The sequence below is a fragment of the Callithrix jacchus genome, chromosome 6 (genome assembly GCF_049354715.1).
Source record: "Callithrix jacchus isolate 240 chromosome 6, calJac240_pri, whole genome shotgun sequence".
NCBI classification, from domain to species: domain Eukaryota; kingdom Metazoa; phylum Chordata; class Mammalia; order Primates; family Cebidae; genus Callithrix; species Callithrix jacchus.
Genome location: NC_133507.1, coordinates 14,783,952 through 14,807,806, shown reverse-complemented (window position 1 = coordinate 14,807,806; position 23,855 = coordinate 14,783,952). Strand labels below are relative to the sequence as shown.

At 37.9% G+C, this 23,855-nt stretch overlaps 1 protein-coding gene across 4 annotated transcripts in view; it reads left to right on the top strand.

Moving 5' to 3' along the window:
- The window catches only part of MCTP2 (multiple C2 and transmembrane domain containing 2), a 264,931-nt gene that overhangs the window by 158,419 nt on the left and 82,657 nt on the right, over positions 1 to 23,855 (top strand). For all 4 annotated transcript variants that reach the window (XM_054257201.2, XM_017973284.4, XM_002749091.6 and 1 more), the window contains 5 exons: positions 2,292 to 2,394; positions 3,723 to 3,825; positions 17,250 to 17,351; positions 18,658 to 18,732; positions 20,998 to 21,117. In XM_054257201.2, the coding sequence (XP_054113176.1) occupies positions 2,292 to 2,394; positions 3,723 to 3,825; positions 17,250 to 17,351; positions 18,658 to 18,732; positions 20,998 to 21,117 (503 nt within the window). The remainder of the gene's footprint in view (positions 1 to 2,291; positions 2,395 to 3,722; positions 3,826 to 17,249; positions 17,352 to 18,657; positions 18,733 to 20,997; positions 21,118 to 23,855) is intronic.

The following is a 23,855-nucleotide window of genomic DNA, read 5'->3' as shown; positions in this document are numbered from 1 at the left end:
ATGGTATACCTGGGCATAAGCCAAAAGTACGTGGTCTCCTCTTCTTCACAGTGGCTGAAGAGGAAATGGGTTGTTCTTTGTTGGTAGGCTCTTTCCCAGCTAACTTCAGCCTCTTCCCCTGCAAATCACATGACCAGAGTAACTTGTCTTTACATACACCAGATATTTTCTGGGTGCAGATGGAGTTTTATGTTTGATTTTTACTCCCCTTCTGTGTTTGAGGCATTTCCCATTGTATATTTTGGAGAAGAGGTCAGAGCCAACTTTCATTCACAGAAGCTACGAAGTCAGTATTCCCTTTGTGATTTCTGGCACTTCAGGCCTGGGTACTTGGCTTTGTAACACATGATCCAGAGTTCCTTGCATTGGCATCATATGAGGCAAAGAAGCAGGAGCAGAGAATTCATATTGGAAGCGAATTGTGGGGCCACTATTCTGGGGAAGCAGAGGCCACAACAGACTTCCTGGTGTGAAATATGGGCTGAGTTTCTTGTGCTTAAGTATTCTTTGGTTTATAGTGATTGTTTTTTCAGCCTGATTCTCCAGCCTTTGTAGGAATTCAGAAGGCGGTTTGATAACTATTTTAGTAAATTTCCTTTCTGTTAAATGTAGATGGGTCCATTTCCATTATTTGCAACTGAAAACCCTAACTCGTTTATTTATTTCTGTGGCTTGAACATTGCCTACTAGTAACTGAAATAGTAGCATTGACTTAAAAGCTTTGGCCAGGCATCTACGTGTCCAGGCCACTAGTCAGTTGAGTGGAATCTCCTGATGTTTAATACTGATCTTCACCCATGTGTCTGTTCTTCTTCTCCTTCCTTTTAACGGAAACAGAAATCTTCATGTAGGCTTCTGCACATATCAGCATCTCTATTGATGTGCTGTACCTCAGAGCTCCTGGTTATTAAGTGAATTAGATGGAAGTTCAGTGACCTGAATGGTAGGCCAGCAGGTCAAGAGGCCTGAGCGCTCTCTGGCTTAGGCCCTGGCCTGGGACTCCTTGGTCATTTGTTGGGACAGCATCTGTCCTTATGCCCCCAATTAATTTAGCAAGCACTGCTTTGTAAAGTGCCAGTGTGCAGCAGAGACAGGCAATGCATTAATGTCCTACGGACATTATAGAGCCGTTCATTCTTTTCCTGACAGTTCTAATTCCAGATCCCTCCGCCAAACCCAACAAAAGGGAAGTGAGTTTTTTTGCTTGGTAACACTCTAGGTCTAACTTTGGATTTGGAATTTTCTTACCTTTTTTGGTGTGCAAATATGGGAGATAGGGTGGAAAGTGAAGAGGCAAGAAGTAAAAGATGAGCTTAATTTTTCTGGTAAGTTAAAAACTCTGACCTTTATTGAGTTACGCATGTTTGTTTGTTTTATGACACCAAAAATGTAGCTCATGTATTTTCATAGTGCACTGAATGTTCAGGATCAAGAGTGTTTTTGGTCATTTGTGTAGAGCAGAGCTTAACTCCTAAAGAGCCATTTTTACACTTTTTCTCACTTCCTCTTATAGCCATGTGGAAGCCTGTAAGTTACAGGTTTCCAGTTATAGAATAGTAATTATACAGATTGACTTAAAGAGAATTTAGGAAGGAAACAGAGATGAGCTCCATTTTAAAAACAAAGAAATGGACACTCACGTCAAATGGATTCCCACTCCTGTGAGATGTGTGTGGCTACTGGCTTTCAAGGTTTGATCTTGGGTGGTGTATTAGTCCATTTTCGTGCTGCTGATAAGGCATACCCAAAACTGGGTAATTTATAAAGAAAAAGAGGTTTAATGGACTTAACAGTTCCACATGGCTGGGGAGGCTTCACAATCATGGCAGAAGGTGAAAAGCATGTCTTAACATGACATCAGGCAAAAGGGAATGAGAACCAAGTGAAAGAAAAACCCCTTATAAAACTATCAGATCTCACGAGACTTTTCACTACTTCGAGAACAGTATGGGGGAAACCGCCCTCATGATTCAATTATCTCCTACCTTGTCCCTCTCACAACCCATGGGAATTATGGGAGCCACAATTCAATGTGAGATTTGGTTGGGGACACAGCCAGACCATGTCAGGTGGTGTGTGTGTTCTAACCTGCTTACTATGCTAAAGGCACAACACTCGTAACCTCTGCCTGTCTCCTGGATTCCCACACAGGGCCTCCACAGAACTTGTTGGAAAAGGAGTCTTGCCTTCTCTCTTTCAGGAAGCACAACTTTATCTGACTTTTGTTCACATTGCCTCTGTCCCTTTTGAGATTCTCTTGTCTTTGACCAATGTGGATGTTATCTTTCTAGGGAAGAGTGATCCATTTTGCCTGTTGGAGTTAGGCAATGACCGACTTCAGACGCATACTGTCTACAAAAACCTCAACCCTGAATGGAACAAAGTTTTTACATTGTAAGTGCTTTAGCCTCTGGAATTATTCCTGCTATGCTTGGAAGGTAGTCTGGGGTTATTGAGTGGAATTTTCTGTCCATTTTTATGGGCAAAGAGTAAATTGTATTGGTTTTTCTTTTGAAAACCTTTTATTCTTTCATTTTATAGAGTGTGGTGTTAATGATAGAAGAGATCATTTGAAATTGCAAAGGACTGGTATAGGAGGCATTTGTAAAGTAGATCTTTTAGTGACTAAGTTAATCTATGAGTAAATGGAAACATCCATATTTCCAGATTAATTCAGTCATGAGTTAAGGAAAGTAACTAATGGAGACCTGCCTTAAATTCAAGGACCTTCTATGTTCTAAGATTATGTTAATGCCTGAGCCTCATATTCTGCCAAAATCTTTAAGAAATTACAGATTGTTTATGACTCCTTAGAGACTCCCAAAAACTCCTTATGCTCCAGTTCATTTGAGTGACCCATCCCACAGTGATTCTCTGCTCACACTATCAAACCGGGGTGTTTAGGAGGCTGGATATATTTAAGATCTCAGTTTGCTTTAGATTTCAAGGTGCCTGAACGTTGAGGGGAGGCCCCTGTTGAATTTGGGTGAAATGGTGATCTGCCTCAACAAAGCTAAATCAATGCTCTATGCTTATAAAAGAAAAAATAAAGTTTGTTTTGAGTAAAGTAAATGGTATTAGTACAAAGTTCCCAAGGAACTATAAGAAATGGATTAACTCTGCTAAACAGCTTTGCCAATTGCCAGATTTAAGAGTTTCTTGTTTCCTTAACATTTTGCCAATGGCGATGGCTCCATTTTTCATTGTCCCTGGTGTCTGGCTTCTGATCAGTATTAAAAACACAGTTAAGATACTTTTAGTATTTTGTGTTTCGACAGCAGAGGCTGTCTGTATATTGCAGCAAATAGTGATTTTCACCACCATTTTATTTTAAAGTTGATTCTTAATTTTAAATGATGTTAACTCCTCTCATTTGGAAGCTTTTTTGATATTAGTTTAGTTTGACACACTGCTAATTCTTTCTCCCTATCTCTTTCTTTATCTTGTTTCTTTAAAAGTCCTACACTTGAATACAGGTAGACTGTTTGAAAAATGTCATAGTAAAAAAGTTGACTTCTTTTTTTCATATGGATGTCTGAATCTTCTATGATGGAAGGTTTGGGAATACATTCAGTTTGATTTAATTTTTGGAATTTAATTAAATGGTAGTTTTATACTCTAAGGACATACAGACTTAATTAGTGAAACAGTGTTTCCAGATCTTCATGGAACAGACTTCACTTGTGTGTTTTTGTGTATAATACATGGTATTTTTGTTACAGTCCCATTAAAGATATCCATGATGTTTTGGAAGTGACAGTGTTTGATGAAGATGGAGATAAACCCCCAGATTTTCTTGGAAAAGTTGCCATTCCCTTGCTGTCCGTAAGTTCCCTTTATTAATAAACAATTTGTGAGTCACTTTATAGTTGATGAGTTTCTGTAATCTAGAGTTGCCTTGTCAATCTAGGGGAAGAATCCTCCTAACTATAGCAGGAAACGACTGTTTTATTCCTCATTCTTATCCAGTATTTTCAGTAGTTTCAGATATAAAGGGATGTAATATTTTTCTTTTTCAGTCCAATATTGATTTAACCAAAACATTTTAACTAGTTCTTCAATTCATTTTCAGTCTCTCTACCCTAAGATTGGAATTTGTCTTTGGTTACAAGGAACATAGATGGATGCCTGATATTCTGTTTATTAATGAAAAACACACATACATTTCTTTATACCTCCTTACTGCACATTTCCTTAAAGATTAGTTGTTGGTAACTGCCCATTTGTTCTCAGTTCTTCTAAGGACTGTTTTCCCAAAAGTTCTATTCGTCTTTTTAGTAGTCATGTTTGCTTTCGGTCTCAAAATTAAAAAATGCTTTGTGGAAGAAAGCAGAGAGCCTTTCTTGGAGAAGGAGAAGTGTTTTTGGCAGTCTAGCTAAAAGATAATGCACCAGGGTCAGCAAAGAGGAAAAGCTGATGGAAAAATATTTACAAAATTCAGAAGAGAAAGCACCATGACTTTACATGGGGAAAAAAATGGGGAGTGAATTCACCTCTTAATTAGACAGTAGTAATGTTTCTACCAAATGTACTCTTTGAAGAATGTCAGTTTTTCATCCAACCATTAAAACAATTCGTTTTAGGCTTTTTATGTCTTCATCAGCCAGTGAGACTTTATATTTCCCCAAGACTTATTTTTCCCAAGCTATCTGTGCGTTTTTGTGGATGGAGCACTCTGTAATTTAAGCATGAGATTAGCCTAGCTCACATGATGTTTACAGAGGGAGGACTGCCGTACTTCTTAATCTCTTTTCTTCTGTGTTTGTGCGCTTGGTTAATTTCTCCCGGAGTTCTCATATCCCTGATGTTACTTAGAGCCTGTCTGAAGCATCTGCTCCCTGCTACGGCTGGCTCCTGCCACATGCTCTGAGCCATTGGCACCAGCCGAGCAACTCGCAGAAAGGAGACGGCAATTTGGGATTTCCTTCCCCTTTTTTATTACAACTTTGTCAGTTATTCCCATGAGAATACAAGTAACCAGAATGTGGGGGACACTTTAAAGAGGTCTGGGGGACTAGAAACAAAGACTCTTTTTGACAGTTTTCCCATCTCACTCTTTTTATTCCTTGCTCAGTGGACGTGAGTTTTGTTTTGTTGTTTTTAAACCTCCCTCTGTTTTGTACATAAAAGTTTTGTGTGTTTGGTCTTTCTGTAGTACCAACAGCTGACTTAGCTTGCCTGCCTGCCTTCCTTTTTCCCCTTCCTCCCTTCTTTCTTTCTCTTCTTCCCTTCTTATGGGCAACCTAAGAAAAGTCAAGATGTGATGGTTTGCATTTAAACTAGGCTTTCACAAAACATTCTACCTTGTATTTTGAAGGATCTGGTTTGTAAAAAGCATTAGCTTGGGTTAGTGGTTCTTCCTTTTTCTCTCTGTCCCTTCCTCCCTCCCTCCCTCCCTCCCTCCCTCCCTCCCTCCCTCCCTCCTTCCCCTCCTCCCTCCCTTCTTCTCTCCTTCCTTCCCCTCCTCCCTCATTCCTTCTCCTCCTTCCCCTCCTCCCTCCCTCCTTCCCCTCCTTTCTTCCCTCTTCCCCTTCTTCCTCCCTCCTTTTCTTCCTCTCTCCCTCCTATCCTAGAAGATCTAAGAAATTACCTCCAGCTTAATCAGAGTTTATCAATATTGGCACTATTGATATTTTGGGCCAGGACATTGTTTGTTACATGGATCTGCTCTGTGCATTGCAGCCTGTGCATTCGTCTCCCTGACCTCTGCACACGAGATAACAGTAGCACCCACCCACATCCCTACTGTGACAGCCAAATTTGTATGTAGATATTGCCAGAGATTCTAAGTGGAGTAGAGATCTTTTTCAGTCAAGAACCCCTGGCCTAAACTAATGCATTTTTCAAAACATATCTTTCAAAATACAAGGTAGAGTGTCTCATGAATGACCTGGCTTAAATGCAAGAAGCAGTACCCCACTGGTACTTTTTTTCAGATTGGTCATAAGCTGCCTTATGATCTGCTGTTCATCCATTTGTTCCACAAATATTTACCAAGTGTCCACTTCGTGCCAGGCACTGTTTTAAGTGATAGTGCTCTAATAATGACCAGAGGGAGGCTCCCTCCTCACTTGGAGCTTGTATTATAGTGGCAGGAAACAAGGCATAAACAGAAGAAAAGCAATGTACAGAATGTTAGATGGTGAAAAGTAAAGAGGAAGAGGGTTGCTGGAAATATGTGTGAGGAAAGGCGCTTTTTCCCAACTACTAGCCAGGAGGTGAGGGAGAGAACTATGTGGATATTCAAGGAATCACTCCCAGGCAGGAAATTCTCAAGTTCAAGGGCTGTGAGGCAAGACCTTGACTGTCAAATTCCAGCAATGGCCAGGCAGCCAGTAGAGATAGATCAAGTGCGCCTGCTGGCGAACAGGAAAGGACATTGGGGTAGGGTGGAGCTGGAAAGGACTCTGTAGGATGTGAAAGTGAAAACGGTTGAAGGACTTTGGCTTTTTCATAGTGGGGGACAGGAAACCACAAAAGGTTTCAGGCCAGGAAGTGCTTGGTTTTGTTTGTTTCTAATATAAAAGTGCTGTGGTCCCTCCAGGAATAAGCCCTGATCTGCAAGGTCTCCACCTTGTAAAACCACACAGCCTGGGCCATTCTTCTCAGGGACTTCGGAGGTTCCTGGCTTGGTGCACTGAATAAGGTGCTTCACCTGCTGCGGTTCACTCTGGCTGTTTCCATCCAAGTTCATTTCCAATTCCTTGACTAATAAATTGGGGAAGTGATCACATCTTCTAGTGCATCTGTGTGGGCTCTTCCTGAAATTCAGTGGTCCACCTACAACATTCCTCTGCAAATCTATTGATTCCCTAATATTAGATATAAATATGATCTTAAAATTGCCACAACCCTCAATTTAACTGGCAAAGTAAACACTATCAGTTATTTCATGGATCATTCTATTTTCAAACAATACAACTTGTGATTTAGAGAATGCGTTTTAACTTATTTAGATCTAGTTTTTTTTTCTTTAATCTCTTTTGAGTGATACTTATGCTAGAGTAGTGAACTAGCAAGTTCTGTGCCATGCACTTAGCATGTTCTAAATCATCAATTCTCTAAGGACTGGATGAGGCAGGCTTTGTTATGATGCCCATTTACAAATGAGGAGACTGAGGCACTGAAAGGATCTTGCAGCTTGTAAGTAATGGAGACAGGATTTGAATTTAGATGGTCTCATACTAGAGCCTGAGCTCCTAAGAGTTTGTTATATTGCCACAGTGAGTAACTAGTAAGTATGTATCTTCCAAAAAACAGGAATCAAGAGGCTATTTGGTGTAATCATTGTGCTATGTGCCGTGTGGCGGGAGGATGGCAGGAGGGACACAGAGTTGAAGAGAAGTTACGTATGTTGTGAGAAGGCACCTGTACAATAAATGCTTAAGACCCAAATACATACATAAGGGCCGTAGGAATGACAAAGGGCAGTGGGAAGTAGGAGGGTTGGGTTTCAGTTTAGGAAGACAGGAAGCAGGGAGTTTGAGCTGGGTCAGGAATGAGTGACCTGTTGATAGTGTGTGGTGGGTGAAGTGAAGAATGAGGGTCATTCCAAACAGAGGGTCCAGGGAGAGGATGAGGGGAGCAGAGATGTAGGGGAAAAGCCATGTCTGGGAATGAGCAGGGGCGGGCTTCTGGGAGCTCAAGGTGGGCTTAAAGGTGGGGGCATGCTGTGGGTAGCCCAGGAAAGGTTGAAGGAGGTCTCAGTTACTATTTTGGCAGGGAGCCACTGAAGATTTTTGACCTGGAGGTAGAGATACTGGAGCAGTTGACTAGGAAGAAAGTTTTGGCTTCAGTATGAAGCAAATTAGTGAGAGAGAAGCCTCTTCCCAGAAGACTTGGTTGAATCTCCCAGAATTAAGCATGAAAGAACACCCTTTTAGATTTCATACTGTGTGCTTCTTAGGAGAAGGACTTGTTTCTCTGTTTTTTTTAACATGAGAGAGAATCATAAAAAATTGATTTGTTGGTGTTTCACTCTAATCTTTATAGGCTATGGAACCATAATCATACCTTATTTTAGGTTTAAAAACAAAAATTATATTTCTTGAAGAAGAATGTGAATAATTTTTTGAGAGTTCATTTTCTCTTATCAAGTCATAAAACTTAACTTGATTTACACTTTTAGAGAAAATGCAAACCTGTATTTTTAAATGCCTAAGTATAAAGTATAGAATATACTTCAACTTTTAATCTCACTCAAAATGGTAATGTGCTAATGCATTTAAGTCTGTTAAATGAAGAGCCTGTTCTAAATCCACTATGTCTTTTTAATCAGGGTGAATGTGATAACTGACTACTGGCTCATTTAAAATCCCTATAAGTATATTTATTATTGATGGTGAGTTGTTCAAGGCATATATATCTATATATATATCTCTCTCTATATATAGATACACACACACACACACACACACACACACACACATGCTTAGATGTTTATCATAATTGAAAAAATACAGGCCAATGGGCTGTTCTTCCTAATATTTCATTTGTCTTCAATATTTTTTAGAAAAATAGTTATTTATATAGATATAGATATGCAATACTTTTTAAAAGTTTTATAGATATGCAATACTTTTTAAAATATTCATGGGTAAAAACAGTGGGAAATTGAGATTGGAATGCATTGTAATCTGAAGACTTGTAGTATTTACTCTTTTTCACATCGCTCCTGTAGTCTTGTAATCAGAAATATAGTCTGCATTGGAAAACACTAAGCACCTTTTAGAGTCTTAAAACCTGTCAGGCAGTAGACATTATCTTCTGATAATTCACTGATTCAAATAGACTTATTTAATATTTTTATCCTCAATTAAGTGATCTTAATTCTGTCCTGAAAATCAGGCTGAATTCTTCTCTATGCCATTCCATTTTATTTAATCACACATTTACCCTGTCAAAATTACCCAACAGACCCATTTGAGAAGACTGAATATCAGCTTTTGTGGCTATCTGTAAAATAGGAAAAGCATACATACATTGCTATTTCTTAATAACTAATAAGAAATCATCTACAGCTTGATGAAGACCTGCATTTTGAATCAAATGTGAGTTCTTTTGTGTAAGCGAGGCCAATGTCACAAATGACTCTATAATCGGAAGCATGGCCCTTCATGCTGCCCTTCTAGAGTCCCAGCGTTCTCTTGGAATCCATATATATCCATCGATAGCTGGCTGCACCAGTGACAGCTTCACTTAATTAGTTTTATGGAACAAATTTTCTATAATGGCTTATACCAAAGAAATGCCATGTAAATCTCCATTTGCATTTTCAATTAACTCTACTGCCCAAGTTTCACCTGTGATGGGTCTGTGCTATTGTTTTAGGTTAATATAGAAATTTTTGGCCATTAAGGTAAATAATATTGATTTATAATCAAGCTTAAAAAAGTAAAAGTAATCTGTTGTCAAGGTTTGGTTTTCCAGGGCATAGATTTGGTTGGGAATTCCATGTGACTCAGGTTGGCATCATGGGGTGAGCATAGGTGAAAAGGAGAGAGGGATGTATCAACTGGGGAATTATTTGCTAAAGACCAAACCTGAGACCCAATACAGGGCGAAAATGGTCACTTTGAACGCAAATTTTCAACTCTTCTCACTCTGTACTCCTGGTCCAAAATGACCATTTAAATCAATAAATGAAGTAAGACAAATTTCCTATTGGTCCTAGAAACTAGGAAAGAGTACATTTAACATGCTGGAGAGATCATGAACCACATGTAGTAGACAGTGTGGGTATTTGATGAGAACAAACAGTCTAGGAGAGAAAGAATGACCGCCCGAGTCTCCTGATGGCAAGTAGAAAGCCGGGTGAATCACACATGGTGGTCGATGTTAAATAGGCTAAACTTTTCTATTAAGCGGAAAAATCTCTTACATGGATTCGAAGAGTAAAAGCGAACTGCTGCTTCTTTGAGACACCTAAAACAATTGGGTCTCGGGTTTGGTCTTTAGCAAATAATTCCCCAGTTGATACATCCCTCTCATTTTCACCTATGCTCACCCCATGATGCCAACCTGAGTCACATGGAATTCCCAACCAAATCTATGCCCTGGAAAACCCAACCTTGGCAACAGATTACTTTTAATACAGAAAAAGATAAGCAAAAGTGTCCTACACAAATGTAAGGAAAAGGTGGGTCAGAGACTCCATACAGGTTTTAGGGGTAAAAAAAGATTTAATTAACAATGAGTTTATTATAAATATGAACCTTTAAGTGGATTAATTCTCATAGAAATATATATGCATGTTAAAACAGGGAAATAATAAAACTAGAATTGTCAAATGATATATATTATGTATTCAGCTTTTTAAAAATTCAGAAACAAAAAAGCCTGGGAATTGATGCTTCTTAAAGGCCCTGATATGGGAAGATCCAGGAAGTGTTAGCAGTGAGGATTCCTGCACTCTTATGCAGCCACTACATTTCTCAGCAGGAGATTCTAGACTCTCTCTCTTTTTTATTTTATTTTTTTAAGGTGATTCTCAGATGATTTCTAAGCAAACTAAGGTGGTGGTTCTCAAACTTTGGAGAAGTTAAGCAATTAAGCTTGATCTAATGTATGTGTATGTACACATACACATAAAAAATAGAAAATATTCTGTTCCAGTACCTAATACCATGTTCAAACACCGATCATGTTCTGGGTCCAAAATATTTCAGTAAATTCACAAAAAGCAGAAATTGGAAATTTATAACAGAAATATCGAGCTATTTTTTGGGGGTGGGAAATCCCAAGTAACTAAGGTAGATACCAAAACTGCAATTATAAACTACTCAGAAATGGACAATTAAATACTATAGTTAAAAATAGGGATAAGGGCCAAATGTATTATTCAGAGGAAATTCTTACCTTGAATGGCTTTAGCATTAAACAAGAAAGGTTGAAAATCAATTAAACATCTGAACAACAACAAAAACGACTCAAATAAAACTTGAATATAAAAGCAGAGCACAATAATATAGAAAACGTGTGAACAGTAGATATGATGAAATTCAATATTGATTCCCCAAAAACAAATGAGGCAAACCATTTACAGGGTTCATGGAAAAAAAAGAAAAAATTATATTAAGGTTGAGGAAAGAGCTGTGAAGAACACTAAACTTCCCTGAGGGGTCTGAGAGAAAACATGAATAATTCTAGAGATGTTCCTTGGGAGAACTTGGGTACTGTAGAGGTATAAAATCTCTCCATACAAACTATAAACATAATATAATTCCATGTTTGGGAAAATAAATATGTTTATTAAAAAAGTAAAGAAAATCATCTTGAAAAAGTATAACTGGAGCAACTTGGATATACTGTTTACTGAAAATAATTATGGGAAGACTAGGAAAAGTTATGAAATTATTCCAGCCCTTTCTCCCTGCATCCAACCCCCCCAAATAAGGAAATAACAGATCCAAATTATTTTATTAACAAGTGTTTTTCAGTCCCTAAAGGGACAGGCCATTCTTATATGACTTAAATTTATTAAGAACATGAAAAGATGAAAGACTTGGAGAAGATAGAGCTATTCCATCTATGATCTCATCTTTAAATTGATAGTACTTCCTATCGCATAGGATTGTTTGAAACTTCTAATGAGTTTGTATGTTTATGAATGAAAAATGGAAAATGAAGCCTTTTATGTCAGCTTTGAGCAATACAAAATTATAACAAATATGATATGCACATTTTAATAAAAGAAATATTTGCAAATACTATTTACCAGATAATAACATGTTATCTATGAACATAAAGAAAATTTATAGGAAACATACTGGAATGCATAAAATATCAGAGCAACATTACAAAAATAAGATTCATGACTATACACAACAGGAAGACATTTTTAAAAAGTGAAAAAAGAATTCAAGACTACAACAGAAAACAAAACAAAAAATTATAATGTCTAAGATCTACGTGAAGAAATTCTAGGACTCTACTGAAGGGCTTGAGAGAGGACTGATTGGAAATCATTTAATTTATCATAGACTTGAAGGATGAAGTCATTGAGGAAATGATAAACTATTTAATAAGCAATTCTGGGAATCTGGTTGCTTATCCACTGGGGAAAATCTATCAATGTATTAGAGCAGATACAACAATTTCAGGATGAATTAAAGATCAAACACTTCAAACAGACTTCATTAAAAATGTTAACATAGTGGGGAAATCCTATGCAAGTAACCTGAGAAGCAGGAATAAGAGAGAAAAAAAAATCTTAAGACCTTAGTATGGCCAAAACAAAAATCACCAGCAGAAATTGAAGACAAAGGATAGACTGGTAAAAAAAAATACTGGCAGTAGCTAAACAAATGGATAATATCACTAGTACAGTATGTACATTAATCAATAAGGAAAAGACAAGTCAACCTAGCAGAAAACTAAGTCAAAATTAGCAAGGCATGGTGGCTCACACCTGTAATCCTCACACTTTGGGAGGCTGCAGTGGGTGGATCACCTGAGGTCAGGAGTTCGAGACACACCCAGCCAACATGGTGAAACGTCATCTCTATTAAAAGTACAAAAATTAGCCAGGTGTGGTGGCATGCTCCTGTAATCCCAGCTACTCTGTAGGCTGAGGCAGGAAAATTGCTTGAACCCAAGAGACAGAGGTTGTGGTGAGCCAGGATTAGGCCATTGCACTCCAGCCTGGGCAACAGAGCAAAACTCCATCTCAAAAAATAAAAATAAAAATAAAGTCAAAATCATGATAGCTGAACATATATGAATGACTCATAATTTATTCATTTATGATCATGATGGTCGAGAATGCAAATGCTGTAGCCAGACCACCTAGATTGACACCCTGCCGACTCCCTTAAACTGGCTGTGTGATTTTTGACAAGTTACTTAACCTCTCTGTCTGCATTTCTTTGTTGCTAAAACAAAAATTATATCCTTCTACTTGTATTGGAGGTGTATGGTGAAGATCAGAGTTGTTAAGTATGAGGCAGGCACAACATTCCCTGGCACACAGTGAGCACTTATAGTGTAAGTTGGTGTTATCTTTATTTGCACTGTTTTAGTAATTGAAATGACCAAATACAAATATACCTCAAAAACTCAAGATGAGTGTTTGTTTAAAAATGTTATATTAACATTGTGGTTTTTTCTATTAAACACTTTTTATAAATTTTACGCAGTTTTTGGAATTAATGTGTATTGCTTTTGTAGGGGCAGCTTATATTTTAAGAGGAGTTGGTTTGAGTTTCAGGCAGTGGATTGTCTCAAGAAGGAAGAAGTGAGGTAGAAGTGGAGGAGATCTGGGATGTTGAATTCCATGCTGCCTCTACTGGCTGGTAGCTGAGCTTCTTTGCAAGCAAACAGTGACCTAGTAGAGCTTTCTCATTGTGTTTTTAACTCATGTCATGGGAGCAAGGCCTGATTCCCAGTGGCAATAAGAATGTGAAAGGATACCAAGTATAGTGTATGGATTTTCCTGTTGCCCAGCCACGTGTCTGTCCTCATCACATTTTATTGGAGAGCCATTTTCCATGTGAATTAGCTGGGACCAGAAATATGTCATGGCATTGTCACATTATTTTCCCTTTTATGTGGGGTGAATAGCAGCTGAAAGAACAATCCCATTTATATGCCGTGTCCTCCGTTTCGAACTGGAAGGTCAAACAATGGGGAATCAATATGACTCTTCAGTTTGGATTTTGATCTTAAGTGTGTATCTTTCCTCTTGAAAGCCACTGATGGTTTTATTCCTTCATATTGATTCTGATTAACTTTGCTATTGAGTAAGTTTGTAACTCATTGCATCAAAGATCTTCATAGGAAAGCATAATAATGATAATTAATTTTAAAAAGAGTTCAAGATGAGAAGCTTTTTTTCTCTGTTCTCACATGCTCATCTCTGTTATATTCTGATTGTAAAATAGCTTAGTTTTCTAATATGAGTGTATCATTTCTTTGAATCAAAAATGAGTTTTATCAACCAACATCTAAAAACTGGTCATATTTACTGTGCTCACAGCTTGGTAAATATATTGATGTTCTTTTTATATTGAAAAAACTTGAATAGCTTAAGCATGACTGTAGGTCAAATTAAAAATTTTAAGCAAGACTATCTTCACTAACTTGGCTCTGGCTCCGGAATTCTGAATCATTACTTAGATTTCTTGTACTTCTATTTACTGACTATTGAACCAGGAATTAACTGTTAGCATGTTTTATAAAAGCTTTGTGACATATTTCTGAAAATAATCTAAGGGACATGAAAATGTTAATTTTCCTGATTGGGGTGTTTGCATTTTCAAGTTAAATCTATTATTACTGTTCTACATAGGTTGTTTCTTCAGCTTTTTGCCTAATGTTATACACTATTTGCCCATGAAAAGGCAAGTAGACAAAAATGTGTAGTAAGTCAATTTGAAGAGTTTATCCTGGAAAACTGAGGTTAAAGACATTATCATTTTATCCAAGACTCCTATTTGAATGAAATGAAGTCCTCCCAAATGTCAGCTCAGGAAATCTCTCCAGATGAATTGCGTTCTCCTTCCATCACAAACTGAAAGCTATATCGTTCCATTTTGCCTTTGCTGACACAGATCTCAAAATTAATGAAAAGTATATATGGATTCTCCTCTAAATTTTCTTTTTACTGTGCTTTAATTATAACTGTTTATTTAATAGAAGCTTTAAAGTTATAGAAATAATTTTCAGACTCTTAAATATAAATAATATAGTTATGACATGGAATGTGTGTGTGTGTGTGTGTGTGTGTGTATATATATATATGTTTGGTTTTCATCTCCTATTATATAAATGCTCTGTAGGAGTTTGGCAAGTTGGTTGATACAGAACTTTGTATCTGATATTCTTGTTTTAGAAGTTCAATTATATAATCAGGGAGGAAAGTGAAAATATTTAAAAAAAATAGTCTCTTCTGTTACTCTCTCAGTGTTAATTATAACACTATTCAAATGTGTTCACCTGTTCTTAACCCAAACATAGTCCAAATACAAGCTAGTATTTTCCTTCTTTCTGTTACCTTTTATTTTCCTTTACCTTTTATCTTTTCTCTAAAGATATTCCTTGTAGCAGAGAGACTAGAAAAGTGGAAACAACTAAATGTTTATCAATAGGATAATTAATAAATTGTACTTTATTCGCTTTTTAAAGATTATATAGTAGTATAAAAAATGAATCAGACCTAGATACTAATATAAACAGATTACCAAGTCATACGGATAGATACAAAACAAAATTGCAAAATAGATATAATTTGTCACTTAGGCAAAAAAAAAAATACACTTGTCTATTAAGACTATTTTTATGAATATAAAATCTTAATAAAATTTACAAAGGATGCATGCCAAATTCCTATGTAATTTATGTTTAGGAGAAGGAATTTGGTGTTTGCGGAAATTCAAGAGACTTCAGTTTTTTTCTGTAATTTTTAAACTTTTTACAATTTTTAAACTTATATTCTATTTTTAAAGATAGTTAGGTACCAAAGATGCATAGGTTTAATTCTAAACTTGGCTGCTTTAATGTCCTTAGGTGGGTTCTGATTTTGCTGACACAATGTGAGGGACATTAGAAAACAGGAAATGGTCATTTACCAAAATTAAAAAAAAATCCCTTTGCTATAAAATATTTCTTTTTATACTGATACCTCTTGTTCTTCTGTTATCCCTCGCCAACCCTTGAAAAACCATGGAAATTTTAAGATAACAGTACAATGACTGTGGGTTGAAGCAAAGCTAAACTGGACCCAAGTCAGCTTGGCAAATTGTCAGGCTGTTTTTGTATTTATTTCTTTCAACTTTAACATTCACAATTTATTAAGTGAGACTGTGTATCAAAGCGGAAGCTCAGAATCCTGTTTGGACACCGTTTAGGAAGGAAACCAGGTCTTTATGGGGCACCCCCTTCCTCTTAGCTGCTGGCCAGGAAAACCATCCTTCTGTATCAAACCTATTCAATCAGAGAGAGGTGGAGTGACTTTGGGAAGGAAGATGACCTCTCCCTTGTAAAGTGGAATTGCTCTGTTTCCCCCCATGACTTACTCAACTCATTTCCACCGCTGTTTATAAGAACACTTGTGTGAATGCTTGTAATGACAGCAATAGTCATTTAAAATATGGCTCAAATTTCATGCTGTTAGATTTCCTATGCTATTTAAATTTTTGATCATCACAATCTAAAGTAGAGCTTTTGATTAACTCGAGTTTTGCTGAGGCCCTTTTGGAGTTAGCAGGTATGCTTCTAAAAAGCCTGAAGTTTAATCAGTACATATACTACTAGTATGTAAAATCATGGCTGCTATCAAATCTGAAAAGAGAATGATTAAATCAAGCTAATTAACTTGTCTTTCATGCGAGCCAATTAGTTTTCAAAACGATACTGAAGATGTTTTACTTAGATAACTTATATGTGGGATCCAGAGGTAGACTAGTGTATAGGACTGATGTGACATGCCAGCCAAGAGAGGATAGCAGAGAAACTTGTTTATTTTGAGGATTTGTTGGCACTTCCTGCATTTTGAGTGTTTTTGGATTTTGACCTCAGCTCTAAGTTGATTTATTTGCTTAATTTGCATTGTTTCCTGGCTAGTAAAAGACTGTTAAAACCAGCTCCTTTATTCATTTCTGTAAAAAATAACCTTTTGGGGGGAATAGTTTCAGATTTACAGAGAAGTTCAAAGAGAATGTAGAGTTCCCCGTACATACTCATCCAGTTGAGTCTAATGTTGGTGTCTTATACTACCATAATACATTTGTTAACACTGAAAAGAACTAACATTGTTACATTGCGTTAAATGCTGATCCCTGTTTGGATTTCACCAGTGTTGGCACCAGTATCTTTTTTTCTGTTCAAGGACCCAATCCAGAATACCTCATTGCATTTAGTCATCTTACCTCTTTAGTCTCTTCTAATTAATCTATGACAGTTTCCTAGTCTTTCCTTTCTTTTCATGACCATTACCATCTTGAAGAGTGTTGGCCAGGAATTTTGTAGAATATTAATCATTTCTGAGTAAGTGGAAATGTGTAACTTACGATTTGTACCAATATTTTTCATCCACACATCAGTTTCAACCTGGTGACCGTCACTTTATCTTCCTATGTAGAGTGCGTTACAATAGCACTCTAGAAGTAAAAGGTGATTTGTGGTGGATTTAGTATTTGCTTCATCTGTGATCATTCTACATTATCAGTTTTCTCAAAGTTAGTTTTGGTTATTTGCTTTAGACGACATAGTAACTTTACACCAACGTGTATTTTATCTTTTGTTTGTGACAGATTAGAGATGGACAACCAAATTGTTACGTACTAAAGAATAAAGATTTAGAACAAGCTTTTAAAGGAGTTATTTACTTAGAGATGGACATCATATATAATCCGGTAAGTTTAACTGGGACATACTTCTCAGCTTTTCCATACCTAAAATAAGAGGTGACCAGCTTTTGGAGGCTCAAATCAATGTAAGATGTTTCAGAATGTTTGCAGCCAGAGAGGGAGGAAAGAATAGTGTTATAAAACTGAGTCACAAAATGTGCTGGATATGCCAGCTCTCAAGTGGTATTAAGGGAGAATCAGCATAATTGATGAATCAGCAGGATCAGCAGATTCTGTAGAATCTGTTCATCAACAAATTTGATGGTGAATCAGCAGAATTCACCATTTGTTGAATCAGCAGAAATGATGGTGTTTAATTCTCAGTAAATCTAAATGTCAAGGAAAAAATTAAAAGAAGGAAAATCATTTTCTGTATAATATATATATTATAAAACTTTATATAAAATGTATATAACAATATGTTATATATAATTATATAATACATAGTATATAAAATACATATTATATACCATATAAATGAAATGTATATATATTTTTTCCCCTCACATTCTCTGTCATACTAGAACTCAGCACAGTGTCCAGCATAGGGATGTGTTGTTTCTTCCCATTTCCTTCCCTTTCCCTTCAAGGAAATCATACATGCACTTTTATAAGCAGGTCAGCCTCATCTCCTGCTTCTCCTGGAAAACGTTTGTATATAGAGTATGAATACCGGCAAAACCTGAGTTTAAGGGAAAAGGGGGATACAGGCTTGAAGAGAAATGTTTTGGTTATGGGATTTTACAGTTCATTAGATATGGAGAAGGACTTTAATCTAATTCTTTAAGGTTTTACTCAGTCTGAACAAGTGCCTAAGTCACTCTGAGCCTCAGTTTCTTCCCTGTAAAATGGGACTAAAATGGCTCATCAAGTTATTTTTCCAGGCCATTAAAAGGAAATAAGATTCTCTGTGAAAAAAGTGTTTTCATAAGCTGGAAATTGTTATTCACATGCTAGACATTACTGTTGGAAGATTAACTTAAAAGGATTTAAAAAGGAAGTTTTATCTTTGACAAACGTTAGTTTGAAAAATTGATGAACTTCAATCTCTGCAGTGGTTTAAAATACCTCCAGGGAATGAGCAAAATGGAGACAGTACCCTCCTAGACTCAGTCTGACCCATGCCAGGGATCTTTATCAAATGAGACCCCCAGAAACATGTACAGGGCACAGGTGTGTCTACCATTTCTTTGGTGCTTGCTAAGGTCAGAGTCAGAAGCTATTGATTTGCATGATTTTCCCAGTCATTAAGAAAACTAGATGGATGATGTTTCTATAAATGCCACTCTTTTTAACAATGATGTCTTTCTAGGTCAAGGCAAGTATTAGGACCTTTACTCCCAGGGAAAAGCGCTTTGTTGAAGACAGCCGCAAGCTCTCCAAAAAGGTGGGTCAGTACAGTAGATGGCTTGTTGATTGATACACTCAGCACCCAGCACCTGAAGTGTTAACACATGCCTGTAATTTCTTCCTTGAATCTTTTCCTCCCTCACATTCCTCCCCTCTCCCTCTTGCCCCATCTCTCTACTTCTTTCTCTTTGTCCCCTTCTCTCCTAAAATAAGGAGCTCCGTCAGCTCTATAAGAAGGGGATGACTGGTCGGGCACTGTGGCTCATGCCTGTAATCCCAGCACTTTGGGAGGTTGAGGTGGGCTGAGGTTGGGAGTTTGAGACCAGCCTGACCAACATGGAGAAACCACATCTCTACTAAAAATAGAAAAAAATTAACTGGGTGTGGTGGTGCATGCCTATAATTCCAGCTACTTGGGAGGCTGAGGCAGGAGAAATGCTTGAACCAGGGAGGCGGAGGTTGCGGTAAGCTGAGATCCTGCCATTGCACTCCAGCCCCAGCCTAGGAAATAAGAGTGAAATTCAGTCTCAAAAAAAAAAAACCTTAAAAGAAGGGGAAGACTTAAAACGTAATTCTTGGATGAAACAAAGTCTCAGGCCCCCATTATTATCCTGATTCATTGAATAAACAAAAATTCCTCGCATCAAGACTGTCAATGTCTTCCAGAATCTACTTGTCCTGCCTACCCATCCTTTAATCACAGCCATTTCGTTCTCTGCCCTTTAAAGTTTCAGGGAGGTGCAGCCTATGGAGTCAATAACATAATTAACCCAGCAGATCTTTAGAGACTTCTGGCCTGGGCTTTACTCATGGATGTTCCTACAACCTTGGTGTGGTCTAAATTTGGGATGTGTTGGCATTTCAGCCCATACCGAAGGCAAGATCTCTCTCTCTCTGCCTGTTGCCCTTAATTCCTCTCTCATTCAGTTCAACAAAAAGTGAAGTTCAGGGCCTGTAGGGAAAGTTTCACTTTTTTTTTTTTCCTTACTGTGACCTTTACATTTTGTTTTCAGAGTCCCTCCCTGTTGTACTCTTCACAGTTCACTATTTCTCTCTGTACCTATCGTCCCTCTTCAATTGTGTAGCTAAGAACAAAGTGTCCCCTTTTTCAGGAGTTTATTACTTCCACCACTTCCTTTGGGGTGAGCAGCTGTGGATTACATAAAGCAGTTAAATATAAAGACATCTTATCATCCTTTTGTTTTCCATGAATTTCTGAGCATACTTGGGAAAGGCCTTAAACATCTTCCTAGGGAAAGCCTCCGAATATTTCATTTTGGTCTGCCATAACATTGACCGTAATATTTATTTTGTGTAATCTGAGTAAATGTCTTATTTTATTATTATTATTGCCTTTTGCTCTGTTTACTCGAAAGTTAAAACCTGCATTGAGGTGGGTGGGGTAGCTGCTTTGCAAGCACATTGAAATGAATCTGCCTACAACTGGGAGAGAGACATTTCATTTGTAAAACGAGACCTCCACGTGGGGTGGTGTTGGGCTCTGAGAGCACTGGGGAATATAGGGCTGAAATCCGGGATATGCTACGGCCCTCCCCACGTGTCTCTTCCTACTTAATGCCCCCAAATTTTGATTAACTTGAAACATTTCCTAAGGATACAAATACTTGAAAGCACTTACTATGTGACAGGCACCTTTCTAAGCTTTGTCATTCTCTCAACAACTTATAAGATTAGAACGAATAACATCTCTATTTTATAAGAGAGAAGTTAAGTAACTTGCCCAGGGAGAACTCAAACATCTTCCCAGAACTCCTACAGTTTTGTAGACCTCTGGACTAGAAAAGCTATAATACTTGTATATTTTTATTATAAATCTATTCATTTGCTTCCAAACTAAACAACACAGACACTCATTTTGTGTCTATATCTCTCTAGCTCACTGTCTTTCTAGTTCTCTCTCTCTCTCTCTCTCTCTCTCTCTCTCTCTCTCTCTCCCCCCCGTCTCTCTCTCTGACTCTGTATGTGTCTTTCTCATACAAATTCACCAACATTAAATACCTGGCTTCTATAGTTTCACCAGTTCCATTTTTGCACTGAACATGTTGAAACAGGCTATTCTTTTTCAGATGATTGCTAAAATGCATTTGATTCTCTTTTCCGCTGTGGATGTTCACATTTTAAAAAGAGTTGAGAAGTGTCAACTCTTCTCCTTTCTATTATTATCATTTTTTAAATTGGCATCTATATAGAACATAATTTAAATGATCAGGGTACTTGATCCAGAGGGAATATTTGGAGTATTTAAATCTGGTTTCCTGTTGGCCATTTTTTTCAAAATCAGATCTTATCAAGAGATGTGGACCGTGTGAAAAGAATCACTATGGCAATATGGAATACAATGCAGTTCCTTAAAAGCTGCTTCCAGTGGGAATCCACATTAAGAAGTACAATAGCATTCGTGGTAAGTTTCCTTTTATATGTTCAAATTATTTGCTGCTTATTTACATCTATTCATCTTTCTGAAATATATTACAGCATAGGTGATTGTGTGGGGGTTGTTTTTCTAAGACAGTACTTAGGTCAAATTTACCCTTGGAATCGCCTTAAATTACCCAAATCCCAGTCATATACCATCTCTTGGTAAATTTAAGATCACCAGTGTTGTGTATATATTTATATGTTTAAGTGTTTCCCTCACTACATTTGTATAGTCCTGCGTTGCGTTTATATTTTTTCTTTCTGTGCCATTGACTGCCTGTAATTTTTTGAAAATGGCATCTGAAAAATCACATGACTAAATAATAACTGAATTGTTCAGTTTAGATTTTAAGTAAATTATTCCTGACCTTTGATATTGAAGATGTTTATTCATTCCAAGCCAGTTGGGACATACTCTTCCTTACACATTACAATTTGATTCAGTCCCACAAAGGGGAACCACCCTTGTATATGAAATGTACTCCTTTCTCTGGTGACATTGGCCCATCCTTATGAAGCATAATAAAATCACAGAATCAAAGAGCTGCAAGAGATCTTAAGACCACCTAAGTCTACCACTGAGAGCCCAAGAATCTTGGACAGACTTCACAGCTGGCCTCATGCCCTCACTTTGTATCTCAGCACATTCTCTCTCATTTGTAAAGGGACTTGTCCTTGATCAAATTGGTAATGTCAGCCATGGGAGGAGAAATGAAGTCTCCCAACTGCAAATCTTTGTATATTTGGTATCATGCCATTTATTTCCATCGTGTGCAGAGATCACTATAAAAACTATTAAGAGGCATGAGTGATCTAAGAGTGTGAATATTGGTCATGATCATTGGTGAATCTGATTTCTGAATGTTACGTGGTTCTGTCTTCTGTCAATATATCCTCAGTGTTCTCTCTTACCCGACAGGCAGAGCCTCATTTAAAAAACGGGGAGAAAAAAATGATTTATTAGCCCAAGATGTCAGTGGGTTTAAGGTCATTCCCAACATTTTTATGCAGTCAAGTATATCAGCTCCGAAAGAGGCTTTCTCTTTGCCATTGGGGAGTATTTTGTTTGGTGGAGTTTATTTTAGTTCTCCATTGCTTCAGTGCAGAGGACCTATGCTGCCTGCAGGCTTGACCTTTCATATACTTTTTCTGCTGTCTGAAGTTGCTAAAACATTTGGCCTTAATAAAAACACTAATAATGGTTTTATTAATCTGTATCCGTCATTGTCTCAGCATTTGTTTATCTACTTCCCTTTCTCACGTTCTCCTCAGCTGGTGGCTTTATGCATCGGGTTCCTCTTCAACCTCCCCAGCTCCACTTCCCACCCAAATTCCCTTTCAAAACTTTCCATGGAATGTTCTATGCAATTCTGGGCAAAAGAGGAAAATGAACACAATTGGTGTCTTCTTCCAGTCAGCACCCAGACAGCCGCTGTGAGGAGGAGAGGATTTCCTCTTTCTCGAGTTTAGTTTCTGGCACTGTGATTTTAGAAAAACAGATCTGTTGCCCTGGATTCTGGAGGGAGATGACAGAAATGATTAATGGGCTGCTGGCTTGATCTGAAGAAAGATTAGAACAGATGAATAGAAATAGGTTGTCTAATAGAGGGGACTTCTAAACAGGAAGGGAGCCTTGGAAATGGAGCCATATCTCCACTGCCTATTCTCTGAGGGATTCCTCCCTGCTGGGCTTCGTGCCTCGGAGAAGTGCCCTCCCCCAGGCTGGAGAATGATGCAGGCTGCCATGTTGTACCCTCACACCTCTAAGGCCCACTGCAAGGAAGATCAAGGTTGTTGCTGGTTTTCCGAAGTCTGGTGTTGCACGGGCACATGGGTTTATGTGACTGTGTGTATAGGGACATTTCCCACTGGACACCACTGAAGAAAATGCAGAGCCAATTAGATATGCTATATGCATACATTCTATCATTTGGTTGTCCTGAAAGTACTGGCATAAAAGCGCTCACTTAAACCCGTTTTGTTTTCATTTAAAACTCTACTTTAAAACATTTAGACCATGTGTATGTTGACTGGCCTTGGTGAGTCTCAGAAATGCTGCAGATATAACGTGGTAGATAGGTCCCCTCCTTAAGCTGATGAAGTGTAATTGTATTAAAAATGGTTTTGGTTATTCCTGTTGTGATGATTATTCCAAAACCATTTTTGCTATTAAAGTGAGAGGCTATACAGAAAATGCTTTCTTGGGACAGAATAAACAAATCTATTTCAGTTTCATCATCTTTTTTTTAATTGCATTTTAGGTTTGGGGGTACATGTGAAGAACATGCAAGATTGTTGCATAGGTACACACATGGCAGTGTGATGTGCTGCCTTCTTCCCCATCACCTGTATCTGGCATTTCTCCCCATGCTATCTCTCCCCAACTCCCCACCCCCCGCTGGCCCTCCCCACATGGACACAGGGATGGGGAGCATCACACACTGGGGTCTGTAGGGCAGTTTCATCTTCTTTCGTTGTTCTTGTAGTAAGGTTATGGGGTAGCCAAGACTTCATTTCCTTTTCTTTGGAAATGCATTGCCTGTAGACGTGTTACCTGTCTGGAGGGGACTGATTGGGTTGCACACCTGGGGGCTGCCCTGGCTGTAGCACTGTGTCCTGGAGTCTGTGGGACTTCATGATGGGTTGCCACTGTGCAAAATGTTGGATCCCCAAGCCCAGGCTCTCCTCTGCCTTTCTTTACTCTGCACCTGCCATATCTGT